Source organism: Oreochromis aureus, linkage group 1, assembly GCF_013358895.1.
Source record: "Oreochromis aureus strain Israel breed Guangdong linkage group 1, ZZ_aureus, whole genome shotgun sequence".
NCBI lineage: Eukaryota > Metazoa > Chordata > Actinopteri > Cichliformes > Cichlidae > Oreochromis > Oreochromis aureus.
Window position 1 is genome coordinate 40,362,269 of NC_052942.1, and position 17,675 is coordinate 40,379,943.

Below are 17,675 nucleotides of genomic sequence, written 5' to 3' on the forward strand. Positions count from 1 at the left end.
TGCCCTCATCATACGGCTGAACCAGGAGGCTGTGTGATGCATGTTTTCAGTGGATAGATGAGACCAGACGGATGGCGTGCTCTTCAAACTCTAATGTCAGGACTTCAGTCAGTGAAGAGGAAACACACCAACATCCCCGAGCTAAATGTGCTCTGTAGGGAGAAGGTCCCTGAACCAGCCCCCGCAGTCACTCACTGATATGTAATATATATATTTAGGTCAAATAACCAAACTGTGAGTTCCTAAATTTCCCCTTTAAACATTTTCGACATTTCACAGTGAGCAGTGAGGAGATCCGGAGCTGGGCAGTGTGCAGACACTGTGTGCTGTTAATGAGCGAGCGTACCGGTGCGCTCTGTTCACGGCTTACAGTCCAGTGCTTCTAACATGTTTACTGCCACACTTCAGAGGCTGAGTTAAATTTAACTAATTAACTGTTGGCTGGAGAGTGAAATTGCTGTTCGGTGTTTCCGTGTTCATGCACCATGAAATGCAGCCAAAGTGCCGATAACAAGAAAATGAAAAATAACAAGCCGTCCAAAGCTCATCAGTTCTGTTTCTCAGCTCGTCATGATAGATTTACGGCACCGCTGCCTGCCGCCATCCAAAGACTCACTACACAAATGGCTGTTCTGGAAACGCGTCTGTCAGGTGTGATACATGCGACGCTCCTGTCGAGCAGTTAGAGTCTCTAATCAAGCCGCCGGCCGAGGAGTGAAAGCACTCCGTATATAATCCACTCTGGGTGATTCTGATGTCTCAGGGCTTTCATTATTTCATCGTGAACCTGCGATGGATCATCACACTTTAACTGGGACCAAACTGGACTAATGAGGCCAAAATGTAGAAGAGGCACGCCAAAAACACGACCTCAAGTGAACTTGAGTGTCAAACACAATTCTGGCTCTTGTTTATTGGAAGCAAAACGGATCGGGCTGATGTTATTACAGAGCTACAAACTCCACAGAGAGCCAGGAAGGGTGGACAGATGTGTCAATTAAATGTGGGACAGCACTTTATTTCCCGGGGCTGACTCCAACTGGCAACCTCCCAGGCTGGAAAATGAAGGCGGTGTGGAAAACACTGAGACCTGCAGTTCCTCTCCTATCCACTTGAGGCAGGCTCCAGCAGTGAGCAGGACCCAAGCCCTCGAACCTTACAGCAGGAAAACCGGCTCTGTGGTCTCCATAGTTCATGTCCTAGCAAACATTTCATTAACTCACCTGTTTGATTTTGGCACTCTGACAGATGTGCAGGCACAGCTGTAGCTAACAGCTGTCTGCTAGACCTGTGCTGTAATTTTAATGCAACTGTCTGACCAATAATACGGCTGCTGTGCGGTTAATTGTAATAAGAGACAAGCCAGGAAGTTATAGCTCCAGTTTTTACGCCTATTTTGAGGATCTTATGCAGTGACGTCGCAGTGGCTCTGTCTGTAAACTCATTTTGTAGCTTTTTGGTTTCCGTAGAGCCGATCGGGGTGCGTTCAATGACCTGAGAGTGTGCTCACTTTGAGTTATGGATGTGCAAAGGCATCATTATCGGCACTTCAACATCATGAACACAAACCTGTGTGAGGGCTTCAACACAACGCAGCAAACGCTCGATACTTACCGTAACCGAGAACATAAAAGCTGCACTTCCACGTTCACTTTTATTAAATATAAAAACTGCAAAAAATGAGAGCAGAGAAAGGAGGGAGCGCTCCGTGCCCACGTTCAGTAATGTCTACTCATGCCAGCAGTGGCAGGATGGATTTCTCATGGCGTCCCTTACCTGACACACTCCGCTGATGCACATGTCAAAGGCGTCCGCCCGGCACCGAGTCCCGTCCAGCACCTTCGGGGCCAGTTCCACAGTGAGGCCTCGGCCTTTAGCCTGGCAGCGCAGAGCGCAGGGGGTGGTGGGGTCATACGGCGCTGGGACCCACTCGTACGTGACGCCCTGGTACTTGATGTCATTGTGAGCTGAACACTGCTGGGCCCGGAAATCCCCCGACTCTGCAGGGCAGTCCTGAGGAGAGGAGACGAAAGTGTCACCACAATAATTCTTTATAAACTCATCTCGTTTTTTCACGCAACGACAGACAGAAATTCATATTTTGCCTCCTAATTCAGTTGGTTTTTATATTTTCTGTTTCTAAAGAAGGAATGAGGCCCTGGGGCAGACCCAGGACACGCTGGAGAGATTACATCTCTGGGCTGGCCACGGTGAGCCCTGAAGGCCGCACAGTTTTAGAGGTTTTCCTCAGGAGCAAACATTTTACTTTTGCATTTCCAACCTGTGGAAGAGATTAAACATTTCAGCAGATGATCAAACAGCTGGAGGAAGCAGGTATTTTCTGGCACCAGCAGAAACTCACAGCAGGGAGTCTGTGACGGCAGAGCAGAGATCGCTGGTTTAACACAATTCAGACACTCCACAGAGCCGTGAAGCCTGACAGCAGCTTCCCATGGCTGGTTACCGCTCACTATCAGCTCCACATCACTGAGTGATAGGCCATCAGCCTCCCTGCAACCGCCTCCTTCTTTCTTCAGATGATATAAAGAATATCACTACTCATTTTTAAGGTGCACCACGCTTTCCTGTGACGCCAGTTTATTCTGGGTTTGAGCTTTGTGCTTTAAACTTTTCTATGACGAGGGTCGAATGTGCTGGGAGGGGCTTCAGCTGAGTTTAAGGCTGTTGTTTCCCTTTAATGACTCAAATATCCACAGATGTGACGGAGAACTGGACAAATCCGGTGTGACACATCGCCTCCACTCAGTCACACTCTGCCACGGCTCGTATCCTTCAGCCGGAGCTCCGGCTCACACAGACTTAGCCTCAACGCGTGAAGCTGAGAGACGGGATAGAAATGATCCCGGGAATGCTTCCCACTGGATGCACTGGATCCAGACTAAAACACTTCAGTGGGGAACAAGAGAAATAAGGCCGGTTTTCCTCGGATTAAAAATGGCGAGGAGCGGTTATTTCAGCAGGCTGGATCTGTTTGTGGTGTTGCCATTAGCTTATAGATCATATGACAGTTTTCATGGATAAACAGGAAGTAGAGGAGGATACGCGCACACATTCAGACTCACACCAAATGTGTGTTTGGTCTGTTCAGATTATTCCTGGGGAGTTTTTTAGCCATGCCATCTCTGGGCGTGCTGGTCAGGAGACTTCTGCTCTTTGTTTTTCTGTTTTTTCTTGTTCCTTCGTTTACAGCAGCTGATCACGCCGAAGCCAGCTGACGACCGGAACGGCAACATCGACAGGCAGTAAGAGGAGGACAGGCAGACGGTGCAGAGGAGGAACCAAGTGACAGGGATGAAATGAAAATCTAAGCTGCATCTCCCATCTGTCATCGCAGCGCGAGGTCAACAAGACGCCGCGCTGAGTCGAGGAGACTTCTGTGAATTTACTGTTCTGAGTTTAACAGCTGAGTGTGAAGCAGAGCGAGCGCCCAAAAGTCTGAGCGTCTCTGTTCCCTCCTGCTTGGAGGAGCCGGTGCCCCAAGTGAGGAAGATCTTCCTGATGAGGGACAGGAAGGTGGAGCGTGAACATGATAGGCAGATCAGTGCTGCACCACTGTGGTGGAGAAAGAGCTGAACTGGAAGGTGAAGCCCCCGTCATGGTCATGTATCACCAAATTACAATGAGTGTCATCTCAAGGAGCTTTATTTCGTAAGGTTAAGACCCTCCAACTCCAGACGCTTTGGCAACAGTGGGAAGGAAAACCTCCCTTTGAGCAGGGAGAAAGGTCCTGGCTCATGTGGGAGAGCGGCTGGGCATGATTCATTCCTCTGTTAAACTGCGTCTGGGCAGAGAAGCTCAGAGCTCTTTCTGGGCTCACACTCCAAACTGACGGACATAATCTCTCCAGCATCTCCAGGGTCTCCGCCAGCTGGACAAGCCTGAAACACTTTGACTAGGAGGCAGATGTGGAACCACCTCAGCTCCTCGCCTCCATCTCCGAGGCTGAGATAAAGCTCTCTCTACACCTGCGGTACCCAACCTTTGTTGCTCCACAGACAATATTGTCATGGACCGGCCTTTGAGGTGTTGCGGATAAATACAACAAACTTTAACTTTATTAGCAGCGTCCAACAACATTGAGAGCAACATCCTCCTCTCTGCCCCATAATGCTCTCTGGTCGCTATGGTAACACGGAAATATATCTTTCAAAATAAGACACACAGCTACAACACGGGAAAGACCCAGGGAAACCGAGTTAACGATAAAAACCCTGAAAACCATAAATCTCACACCCGAGCCTCAACTCTTGCGGTCTGGTACCAAACGGCTCACAGACCGGTACCGGCCCGTGGCCCGGGGGTTGGGGACCGCTGGTTTACAGCACAACAGAAGATGCTTCCATCGTCTGGACCTTAAACCCACTCAGACTCACCGTGTTACTGCAGGTTCTGTAGCGGATATTTTTTCCTTCACAGCTTCTGTAAAACAAGGTCAGAAAAAACGATTTAGTGATTAAAACCAAAACACATCAAAAGCTTTAAAAACAGCGAGCCATGCACCGTTTCCCATCAGTCGGGTGAGTTGCCAAATATTATTTTTATAATCAGATAAAAATCTGGGTCATTTTTTTCTAATTTTCCACCTCCTGGTGATCGTTCCACTGGAGCGCAGAGATTTTTGGTGTAACGAGACAATAATCTCCTAATTACTGACTCACTCGGTTCATTAAAGGACACAGAGCTCACAGTGAAGACGCTGCTGACTGTGGAGTGACAGCAGCACGCGCTCAGACGTGTTTCTCTGTATGATCCTGACGGTGGAGCTGCTGTAATAAGGACACAACCCCCCCCACTGTCACACAGCACTGGAGGCCCACAGGGCCGTGTTCTCAGCTGGGACTCTACACCAACCAACACCATCATCAAGTATGCCGATGACACCACCGTGATGAAATGAGACAGCACAGAGGGCGGAGGTGGAGAACTCTGGAGCTCATCGTGGACTTCAGGAGGCAGGTCCACTCCCCTCTCATTATAAAACGGGTGGAATTAGTCTCCACATTCAGGTTTCTGGGCTCCCACATCTCCACTGATCTCACCTGGACCCACAACACCAACGCTGTGGTAAAGAAGGCCCAGCAGCAGCTGCAGACTCACTGACAGCTTCTTCCCCTGTTAACAAAGCCTTTCAGCTCCTCTGTTGTTAGTTTGTGAAGGTAGACGTGACCTTATATGCAGTGATGGGAATAACGGCGTTACAAGTAACGGCGTTACTAACGGCGTTACTTTTTTCAGTAACAAGTAATCTAACTAATTACTATTCCTATCGTTACAACGCCGTTACAGTTACTAGTTTTTCAACAAACAGACGGTTGAAGCTGTGTTCAGCTTACCGCATCTTATATCAGCTGCAGGAAGTAGCTGTAAGTAATCTGGACGCTACAGCTTTAAGCAGCTGCGCGCTCCCGCGGACGGTAATCACGAGCACTGCCCAGCACAACACCTGGAGCTCAGGGGGCAAAACAATCGAGTGCTGCTGTTTGACTGAGGAAGAATAAAGTAGTTGTGGTAAGTCAATCACGTGACCACTTAAAGACAAAGCAACAAGGTGCCAGTTTATAAATTGTGTCGATAGGCCACGTAAAACCAGAGTCATGATAAACAAGATATACGCGGCGTTTTTTCCTCAATAGTTTCGCCACGTTAGCGCTAGCAAGCACTCTCTGCTTATGAGCAAAAAACAAACCAAAACAGGGGAAGTTTGAGGAGTGACGGAGAGAGAGAGAGCAGAAAGAGAGAGAGCGAGTTTTGAGATGTGAGATTTGTGACGTTTAGCGTGTTTGGAGTGTGTAGTTAATGTGTTGTCTTGTGTAGTTAGTGTGTAGTGTTGTGGATAGTTTTGTGTTGTGTGTCAGAACAATGAGGCGACTGCTGTCTCCAGGTAGAAACAGCAGTGATACACCTGCTGCTGTCAGACCTGCAGGTATCAGGCTGTGATGTTCTCCTTTATAGTGGACAGAAATTATTTTTTTGGAGTGGCACAAATAATTTGTGTGGAATCTTATTGAAGAACAGCTGATTGTTCTGTAAATAGTTTGAAATGGTTATTTAAAAAAAAGGGTAAAAGGTAAATGGATGCAAATAACTTTGTTGTTTGCAAAACTTGTGCATAGAATTTTAAAATTGACAATTAATATTTGAAGTTATGAAATATGATTCATTAAAGATGTTTGTGGTTGTTACAGTAAAAAATGTAACGTTTTCTACTCTGATTTTATGGTTTTTGTCTGATTTTAGATCAATTGTGTTAATACAGTATGTCAACATGAAAACATGACTGTAAATTCAGACACGTGAGGTTGTGCTGAAAAGAATGATGCCGAACAAGGCAAAGCAAACAGTTTTTAAAGGTAAAATGTGGAGAGAAAATCAAAAGTAGTAAAAAAATGGCCAATTGTACCCTGGACCCCAGAGGGTTAAACGTTTTTTTTAAAGTAATGCAATAGTTACTTTTCAAGTAATTAATTACTTTTAGAATACTGTAACTCAGTTACTAACTCAGTTACTTTTTTGAAGAAGTAACTAGTAACTATAATTGAATTACTTTTTCAAAGTAATTTGCCCAACACTGCTTATGTGACTGTATATCAGCTATCTTGGTTGTCACTGTGCACACAGGCTGTGTGGGAGCATCACTCAGACACAGATACCTGCTAATCAGTGCTCAGTAACATCCAATAAAATCCCTGAATTTCCGTCTGCACCACAACTGGAGCTCAGCCTTCCCGTGCGGCCTGTTAGTACAGTAACTTGACAGCAGCCATAACCTCCTGAGAACCAGCCTGTTCATTTATGTTCTCTGTAGTGGGCGTTAGTTTTTGGTCTATCTCTACAGACTTATTTGAGCTACCCTACTAAGTCCTGATGTGCTAAACAGAGGACTTCCTGGGCTTTCCACTGATATGTTGTGTGTTCGGGGCCTCTTTTAGCTCCAAAAGAAGGAAAATCACAAAAAGGTTCAAAGGGAACATTTTTTCCCCTCGGTTCTCAGGATGAGGCTGTTTTCTTATTCGTCTCCTACTTTCAGCTGCTCCCTTTAGCGGGTCACCACTGCGGATCATCTGCCTCCATCTGACCTACTCCCAAGCATCCTCTGTTACACCGATCATTTACACCTCCATCACTTCATCCATGAAGCTTTGAGCAGGCTGTAAACATGCTGATTTCTGCTTGTTGGACGAGCCTGCGGGGACTGAATCGGCCTGACGTGGACATCAGAGGAACTATTTATGCTTCATCTGTGGAGGTAACGATGGGAATGATGAGTGGTGGTGATAATATTACACTCAGGAACTGCAGTATTTTCAGTTTAGCTGCAATGGTCATGATGGAGCAGCAGACATGGGCAGAGCTTTGTGCTCCTTTTGTCTCCAGAAAGCTAAAAAAAGGCTAAAAACATCAGCCTTCATCCTGTCACCGGGTTCACCTACGCGCCGAGGCATTTAATCATAAACTCAATCAACTCGTCTAAAATGAAAACAGGCTCAGAGTGACGAGGAGTTCAGTGTGAGCACTGAAACCTGAGTGGGCAGCTCCTCTGAGGTCCACTTCAGGCCAGCAGCAGTCAGTCCCCAAAGACTCAGAATCACACCGGGGGTGATGTCACGGGGGCTGTATCCATCCTTTATATACAGTCTATAGCCAAACCTCATCCTGCATCGTTGGACTTCACAGCTTCATTTTTGACTCATCACTATTTCTGGTGCCAATCAGTAAAGCTGAATGTTTTTATCAGCCAGTCACAGAAACACGTGCACAGTTTTGTTTTTCTCATCTTTCCTGCCCGGCACGTTTCTCTCCACACACTCCAGTTCATCATGTCATGCACACTTTGTTTCGTCCATTTTCACCCTGAACTTTGCTCCAGATCGGACCTCCAGGGGCATCGCTGAGATCCTGAGATCCAGCATGAAAATAATAGATTACTACAGTCATGCACAAAACACACACCTGTAAGGTAATAGCACACACCACCTGCAACATACCTTACTCAGTCAGCAGCTATTTCAGCACTTCACTGAGCTCCAGCTGGCAGAGCCACAAAGCCACGAAAAAGTAAACACACACACACACACACACACACACACACACACACACACACGCGCACACGCAGCCTGAACCTGAGCCCTGTGTGAAATGTGCCATAGCGCAGCGCTCCTTTCCCTGTGACAGCGTGGACATGCTGTTAAATCTGTTCCACCTTGTTAACAACAATAAAAAACACCCAGTCTCTCGGTGTGTGCTAACAGCCGTAAAATGCACATTTGTCCTGCTAACTCACAATAACATTAGACTAAACTGGTAGCAGCTCATTTATCCCGGGGTAAAGCAGCTCTGCTCCAATCTGCTCTTCAGTGCAGATCTGAGCCCGAGCAGCACACTGCAGCCGTTCAGCTGCACCCGGCACGGACAGTGTCCGACCACGGCTCCATATTAATGAGCCAATTAATAGATTTCTCCCACTGAAATGCATCGACTACTCAACCACGGTGAGACAACCTCTGTGTGGGTGTGCAGCGGTCCGTGGACGTGGAATGCCTACAGCTTACAGCCATTAGTGCCCTCCTGAATTTACAGCAGGACCCAACATTAATGTTCAACAGTGTTCTGAACACGTAAACTCAAGTTCAGAAGCATTTTTCTGTATTTGAATATTTTTAACTCAGCAGAGTGAATCACATCTCCCAGGGTTCAGTCTCTCGTGAACATTAAGAAACTGGAGGTCCTTTAACGGAGGACGACGGGCAGTTTGGATTATTTTATATAACCTGAGGAGGAGGGAAGCCGCCTGTGTGCAGAGACAGAAGCTGAGGGGAAGAACAAAATTAAGAACATTTATTACAGGTGATACTGGCTTCTGGATTGCTGTTGTTAGCAAATCAGATACGTGAGGTGGTTCTCCTCCACTGAAACAGTGCTGGGATCAAAGGAATGACAAGAAACCTCCAGATGTTTCCTGGGACGCGCTCTCCATGAGTAAAAACCTAATGAGGGTCATTTATGACCACCTGCACATCGAGTGCAACAGCCGCTGTTTCACACACCGCGGCACGCTTTTTAAACCAACGTGAAGCTGCATCACATATTTAATGATGCACCAGCAGCTAAACATCTATACTGGTCTTTGACTTCACATTGGCCTGTGCACACATAAGATGACGTTTAAAGCGTCAAAAGTGTAGCGAAACGTGCTTCACATAACACGCACTTCTTTATAGTGAAGAATTCGTTGGTTTCTTGGTACAAAGAGGAGAAAAAAGAGAAAAAATATATCAGCATGGTACAATATCGGCTTCATCAAATCTGTATTTTCAGACACCCGTACGGTATCAGTCCAGGACTTCACAGGTAATTCCTACAAGTTATGAGGTTATGAGATGTGTCAGCTTCTGTTCTTGTCATTTTGGATATTACATTTGAAGCTGTCTTCAAAGATGCAAAGTTGCAGGAATGCCCTGAAATTTCAATCTTACATTTAAAGCCTCCTCACATCTGTGCCGTGCGTGCTTGTGCGTGCATCCTCGCTCACATCCCCAAAGGTCAAAACTCCACACGGAGCTGAAATCAGCAGGTGTGCTGATGTGTCATCGCACATCTCTGAGCAGAGTCTTTACTGCAGGAGGAGCCTGGACGACAGCGTGGAGCCGCAGGTGCACACAACGGACTTTTCATAATTTTATCAAAAGTCACACGTGGGTCCTGCAAATACGTGCAGGTCTTATCATCCTTTTTTTATTTGAACATTACTCCTGTGACGGCTCTTTGTCACCGCCTTTCATCTGCAACTCTATTCTGAAAGTCTTCAAAGGAAACTTAATGACACAAAGAGCACGAGAATGACATTTCTGTGGAGTATGCGTTAAACTTGCAGTAAATAATGACAGGAAGGATATTCATCTACTTTCAAGTCACACTGATGATAACAAGTATTCTGAATGTGTCAGGTATGCCTTTGAGAGCTCGTAACGGAGCTTTCTGTCATCTTTCAGTGTGAAATGTTCAGCTGGCACAAAGAAAAGTGATGATTTTGGCTTCTTGTGTCCAACTGAAAACTGAGGAGAAGGTAATATTACAGCCTGTCAGGAGATGAGATGAGAATAATAAACTCACAATAACACATCGACTGAAAGGAAATGTGGGTTTTTTCCTTCTCCTTTACACGTTCAACACCGGCTATAATTCAGGCACTAATGGAGTTTCTGACCTCTAATAGCAGAGAGTGCTTTGGTGAGGAGCACCGAACTCAGCAGGACTCCTTTAATGGGAACTGCTTTCAGCACATTCACCGTCGAATTTCAGAGGATGTTAATTTTCTTGCATACATAAAAATGTAAAATAGAAATAACGAAGTTCACAATGCAGAGGAGACTTTTTTTTCCCTGTGAAGTTGGAAAAAAATGACGACAGCAAACACAGAGACGCCACAAACCAGTGATGGTCTAACAGCTGACTGTGGACATGCACGTCTCAGACACGACACACTAAAGCATTGACAACATTTGTGCATTTCATATCTTCACAACCCAGAAACGCTCTGCCTCAGGTTCTGACCCTGAGTGCAGGGAGAGGGCATCTCTCTGCACACACACACACAGACACACACATATGCTAGCTGCAGGTGTCTGCAGTTCATCTCTGAGATGAACTGCAGGACGTGGTGGAGAAATCCTATTACTACCCCTGAAAGAAATGGAGTCAGCGGTGTGGTGAGGGAGGTCCGTGCAGCTCTGCTCAGAATGCGACCTGGACCTGGCGGAGCAGCAGAAAATAGACGAGTGAAACGCCCGTGATTGCAGTGAAACACTTTTTAAGTGCTTATCAGCCCAGAGTGGATCAGGTTGTTCCAGCACATTCACAAACGCCCGTTAGTTTGTCACTTGCCCCTCTTCGCAGTTAGCAGGTACTCACCCCGGCTGACTGACAGCACCCTGCAGGCCGAGCACAGATGGGTTAATGAAGTCATTCGGCCACTGCAATTTTGTCCTTATACAAACACACGAGTCCTTACACCTGCTCATTTCTGCCACATCAGACTTTTAGAAGCAAACGCTCACATCTGAACCCAAACCTGGTGGTGAGTTTGGTAACGGTCCACGTTTACCTGCAGAATCTTTCATGTTTCTGATCATCAAAGAGCTAAAAAGCAGCGGGACAGACAGGCAGAGGGCGTCCTCTGTTTGCTGCTGTACAACAGGCTGAGCGGGCGGGAGTCTTTGGACCCCGAAAGGGAGAAAGGCACAGTCTGCACTAGAGGAGGCAAAGCAATGAGACCCATAACCCAGTTGTAAACCTGACAACATTACCTGGATTGGATTTTGGTCCCCACAAATATGGTAAACTTCCAATTATTGGTCCCCACAAAGATGTCTAAACAGGTATAAACACACACACACACACACACACACACACACACTGACTCAAGGCTTCACTAATTATGTCCACAAGTCAAACTAGCTGCACAGACGCAGCGGTTGAGCTCGTCATCCGGTGCGCTGCTTGACGTTCGGCAGCGAACGGAGAACGAATCTCGTCATGCAGATGAAGTCTGAAGAAATCAGAAGCTCCAATTACTTCCAGACGGCGGCAGCTGTGATTGAGGCCTCAGTCTTTTCCAACCTCCATCAGTCCACAGACAGATGAAGGCTGGACGCCAGACTTCAATCAGAGTGATAAAACTGTGCTCTGACATCAGCGGGGAGGACTGTGCGGGGGGCCTTAATGAGAACAGCAGAACAGGAAGTGAAGTTCAGCAGGACTGGATGAGAGCTTGCACCCAAAACTGCTGCCGAACAAGGCGCAGGGTGCATGATTACGCCGCTCAGTAACTGTAATGTTGAAGATTTAAGACAATAATTCATGGATTTAACTGTCTGTCTTCTTTCCTGCCATTTCTGACTGAGACGGCGAGGTGTGCTGCCAGCTAGGCTGCGTAACATCATCCCCCATTATTCATTAATACCATGAATGAACATGAATAATTGGTTCTGACTACTGTTTTCATGTCTGTCACCAAACATCAAGAGCAGTTTTAAGACAGGCAGAACCAAACGTCCAATGCCCGTCCGGCTCTCAGCTCCAGTGACTCCACGGCCCACAGCAGAAAACCTACAAATGTGAGACAATACATCCTTCAAATCCTTTCACAAGAAACTCAAAGACTCATTTGCATAGTGTATTTACTTCTTTTTTATCTCTCTTTCGCTCTTCCTTTCAGCTCATAACCACAAAGTGTCAATTAGCAAGTTTTAGCACCACTGTGAGTGTATTTACTGTGTGTTGTTGAACGCAGCAGATGCTTCAGCTGCGGCACGGGTGAGAGCACTGCAGTCAGATTTAATGAAGACAAATGCATCGCCGGGAGGCTGCAGAGCGATACCGCAGGACGCAGACAGCCTCTGATGACTTCCTGAACGCTGCACGACAAACGGCCGAGCAGAGACAGACTGACAGGCGGCCGCGGGCTTTAAACCCAGCAAACACACTCCAACTCAAACACTCGCTGCGTTTATCGGTGCGAGGAAGACACTGAACACACCAGCCCAGGCAGACTTCCCAGAATCCATCTGCTCCGGTCCACACAGAGGTCTGCACTTCATCACAGCTCCCAGCCGTCTTTCCCATCGGAAGCTTCTTTACAGTTTCTGCTGCGTTCCCGGTTCTGTACGCTTACTTTGGGCACAGGACGTGCCACGTTTAGCTTCTTACATTTAGTAGTTTTTATAGCTTTCAGAGAAAGTTTGAAAAACCTGTGGCTGAGATACCTTCAAGCAGCCCTGATCATTCCAGGAAAACTCTCAGGGTTAGCATGCTGTGCAGCTAATGTGGCTAATGCTAGTGTAGATCAAGGGTGTCAAACATGAAGCCAGAGGCCTGGTTTTACCATCTATGTTAGAAATCTTACATTATTTATTTATTTACTTTTTATAGTAAAAAGACTTCACAGGAAAAGGAACAAATTTCCCACGCGTGGGACTAATAAAGGTTATCTTATCTTAAAAACGAGCCCAAAGAGTCGTGCTGATTTCTGCTGTTTACTAAAGCAGCATTGCTTTATGACGTACACAAACTGAGGCGTTCTGCAGAAACAGACTTCTTACATTAAGATTAAATATGTAGTTAAACTTTTTTGAAGTCACAGAAAAATGGCGTTTGACTGGTTGGCCCATTTGAGGTCACAGTGGATGGCCCACGATGTGAAATAAGTTTGACATCCATGGTGTCGGGATTCCTCCCTCCACCTTTCCATCGGTCCATTAAAAGTAGTTGTAGATTCGGATTAATCATGCCACTGTTTGTGCAGGAGTGTCTAATCTCACCGTGCCACGAACTCTATTTTTCTTGTTTGATGGTGTTTGGCAAACAGCTTCTGGGTGCGTTATCGCCACCTTCTGACAGCAGCAGCATGTTACTTACGAACAAGCACAAACAAAGAATACTGTAACTATGTTATTTTTTATATATGAAATATCTGATGGCAGCACTGCACCGCGGTTAGCGCTGTGTTAGCCTGCAGCTCTCAGAGGGCTGGAACCAACACCTGAGCTCCACCTGGTCAGCCGACCAATCAGAGTAAACTGACAGCGTATGGGATATCCCTGCTCTATTTGTTTTGCTGCAACATCATAATTACTGTTGCTCTCTGTCAGCTCAACTTTTGATGTCACAGCTTTAGATTTTGGGGGAAAAAAAGATGATGGTGGGAGGAGTGGGAGGAGCCACGAGTCCACAGAAACAGGTGACTGAGTCGGGAGACTGGGCTTTGGGTTTATGACCCACTTGTTCATTTTTAAACTTAGTTTGCTTATTTTATTTGATGTTTTTTAATATTTTCAGATTGCACGGTGTGGTTACATTTTAGCAGATTCGGGTGAAGTTCAGAGCTGTGACACATCCACTGCAGGACACAGCCTTTGTAGAAATCCTTCCATTATCTCTTCAATATTTCATGGCATGATAAATGTGTGAGTTGAGCAGATCTGTGACCGTCTGACAGGTTTTAGTCATTAAACAGTCTCATTAACCTGAGCAGAGAGCAGCCGCTCTGCTCGCACATCACACGCCGAAGGCTGATTTTGGTCTTTTGCTTGTTTTAATGATCAGATTTCTGCCATGGAGTCGCTCCACGTTTCAAAGATGCTGTCACATTGTGTCTTGTTAGATGGTAAATGAGGATTACCCTCCATTGAGGCACCGTCGTAGTGAGTAGGAGGCTCCTCCCCCGCAGGTTCGAGAGCAGTCGCTCCAGGTGCCCCAGGCATCCCAGCCGATTTCCCTGTCCTCATCTGAGCGGGTCATCCTGGATGCCTAAAGAAGGACAAACAGCAAGACAAAGGTCATGCGTATTAAATCACGTTCACACCAAAGCTTTGTGCTTGTAAGAAGACTGAGGGCGTGCCTCGTTGGTTTCCAACACCTGCTAAAGCAAAACGCTCCTGCAACACCAGCGTCTGTTCTCACAGCAATCTGAGAATCAGTCTCAGTCAGACATCGCTCTATCACAGTCTGCATTTCTGTCAGATTCCTGTCTGATTGCTGGAAATTCAACAAACCTGCTGGAGGAGAGCTCGTCACAGGCTGTATATTTACTGTTCTGTGCCAGGAGGTGTGGAAAACACTCAGTGATAAATTCTTGATAAAGCTTAAGCTAAAAAAAGCTTAAAGGCTCAGAGGGACACAGTGAAAGTGTGCCATGCTGGCAGAGATCATTTCTTTTTACAGCGTTAGAGCAAATATATCCACAGTGAGCCAACGCAGCAGAAGTTTAGCTCTCTCTAGAAAAAGTCCCAAAGTCTCAGGAAAGAAGCTGAAGAGGAAACGGCTCATGCAGACGCCGCACAGCTGAGCACCAACACTCCCAGTATGAGACGCAATAAACGTGAAACTGAATAAACCATTTCACCAGTGGTGAACAGGCAGTTAAATGGGAAAAGATATTTTATTGTCATGTTTGCTGTGTAGCAGGCAGGACTCAAGACACTCAAGTAAACTTAAAAAGCTTTATTTGCTGGACAAACTTCACAATGAAAACATGAAAACTAAACCAGAAACTAGAAACATGAAAACTAGGGAGCTAAACTGGGACAGAGACCAAGGAAAACACACAGGTAGGGGAACGACAGGATGGGGAACGGGTGGGAACATAGCTGGGACCAATCAGATGTAACGAGACGGGGGAAAAGCAAAACGGGGGAGGGGGGTGTGTGTCCAAATTCGAAGACTCCTCCAAATGCAGCCGTCAAATGCGTCCTCCTTTTCCCCATATTTGAAGGATGGGTCGGGTGTGTCCTTTATGACCCAACCTATCCCAGAATTCATAGCGCTGCCCAGCCAATTCCTGCAGCTACTTAGTTATAATTTTACTCTTATTACTCTTTTTGGGTCACAAAATAAACTTTACAGATGTTTTCAGGCGAGAATGTAGCTGTGTAAACTTCAAATATCAGCTCGTTTATCAAGACATCGCATATCTGCAAAAGTGCTCCGATGTTTTCGGAGACGTCTGTTTCCCACCAGCTGGATAGCGAGCCGGGGCGAGAACAGCGAACTCCCGGCACATTGTTTTCAGACCCCGCGGTCTTTTACTACTCAGGTTAAACATGATATAAGTCACTCAGATAACTTAAAAATGTTATTGTTTGGCTTTTTTCAGTGTTTTATTTGTTCCTGAGTAAATCGGCTTGGCTGAGATTAAAGTTCTAGTTTTCACACAACTGAATAAACATCAAACGGGAAACTGATTAAACAGAAATGTGAGACAGTCGAGAATTTACTCCAGTGTCCTGTTATATTGAGGAAGCAAGGAGCAGACGGCTGAGTTTATTAAACTCTAATGAGACAGCGGTGACGCAAATCTGAAGGCCAGACCGTCCCATTTCACAGCCTCACACTTCCGGCTTTCTGTATCTTCGAGGGACCCGGCTCACGTAAACCGCGAAGGCCGGGTCCTCAGGAGGATGCGGACCCTGAATTTGGACACCCCCAGGGACTATCAAAATAAAACAGGAAACACAGGAACCACGGGGACAGGAGTGACATGAGACACGACTGACTGGGGGACAAGAGAATAAGCATGAAGACAGAACTAAACCTACAGTAAACAAACAAAACCGAAGAACTAGAAATCAAGAAATACCCGAGAACAAAACAGAAACCAAAACACTAACGGTGATGAACCATGCTGGAATCAAAGATTGATAATAACACAAAAACACTGAGTGACCGACCCAGGACCGTGACATTTGTTAAATTATGAGACAATACAGAGTTTTGTATGATAACACAGGAGACAGAAACCGTCTCTGCTTTTTTAAGATTAGGTTGAAAACTTTTCTCTCACAGGATCTCTTATCATTAGTTACACTTCAGTAAATTTAATCTTGAGTTTATAGCCTCACAAATAAAATGTCCATTTGTGTTTTTAGTGAGGAAAAATCTAGAAACACAGTCTACATGTGAGATTTCCAATGATTCCCACTGGATATATGGATATGGATAAACGTGAGCAAAGAAAATGTTACAGCTGAAATCGAGCTGATACCGTCTCTCTTTCCAGCACGAGCCCGACACAGAGAAGCATCTCTGGGTAAAACTGGCCTGTGGACTCCTGCTGCTCCTCTTCCGTCCAAGAAAGCCCCAATAAAAGAACGTCTTTTGGTGGGACGAGTGGTCAGACTCTGACGGTCGCTGCTGATAGGCTGAGGAGCCACAGCTGAATATGAATAAATGCAGCCTCACGGCAGCAGCCGCTGTAAAACGATTACAGATGTTACAGATGTTTCCACCTCTGTGTTCAGAGTTTGAAGGTCACTCGGATTCATGATGTAGATAAAAACCGATTCACAGTGTTATTTACATTTACAGACATCATCGTTATCTCATTGCTCTTTTATAAACGTATATATATTACGCATGACATTATACACTGTATATGGAACTATTATATAATACAGACATTTTCCCACATGAACTATTTCAGGAGAAGCAGGCTGGAATATTTCCCACAGTTTTATCACACAGCAGGAAATCATAATCATAAATACTGGATACAGGCTGTGCAGGAGGGCGTGCACATGAGTGCAGGAACGGCAGCTGATACATCACCCAGCAAACATTAAACAAGAAACATTCGTGTATGCATGTGCTCGCTTCATATTCGCCAAGACTTCTACACGTCACTGACACTGACTTACACGCTTCACCTTCGTTTCCATCCATCCACCATTTTAACTGCTCTTAACCTATCCATTCGGGGTTATGGGGTGGGGGGCGGAGCCTACAGGTGGGGTACACCCAGGAGAGGTTGCCAGTTCTTCTCCGTTGTGGCCTGAGAACCGGTCATAGCTTCACTCAGAAACCCCAGCAACACACGACAGACACAACACCGCTGCTGTCGACCATCTTTGTCGCTGTGGGCGTGTCAGAGGAGCTGCAGCGCCACCATCAACTACAACAGCTGATAGGAAAACAGAGGCTGAATCTTATATGTTATATTTGCACACAAGCTCCTAAATACATTTCAGAGCATCTATGTGTCAGTACGTTATGTTGGTCACATGTGAGTAAAACCATCGCCAACGTGACCGTCCTGGACTGATGGAAACGCCGGGCGTGCCAGTCAGCTTCCTCAAACCTCTTCTTCTCTGGCCCTGCCTTCA

General features: G+C 46.0%; 1 protein-coding gene across 3 annotated transcripts in view; it reads right to left on the reverse strand.

The window, feature by feature from the left end:
• Nucleotides 1-17,675, reverse strand: part of adamtsl3 (ADAMTS-like 3) — a 202,523-nt gene that overhangs the window by 87,376 nt on the left and 97,472 nt on the right. For all 3 annotated transcript variants that reach the window (XM_039614073.1, XM_039614066.1, XM_039614077.1), the window contains 3 exons: nucleotides 14,198-14,325; nucleotides 4,395-4,440; nucleotides 1,777-2,013 (listed from right to left, as the gene is read on the reverse strand). In XM_039614073.1, coding sequence (XP_039470007.1) covers nucleotides 1,777-2,013; nucleotides 4,395-4,440; nucleotides 14,198-14,325 — 411 coding nt within the window. The remainder of the gene's footprint in view (nucleotides 1-1,776; nucleotides 2,014-4,394; nucleotides 4,441-14,197; nucleotides 14,326-17,675) is intronic.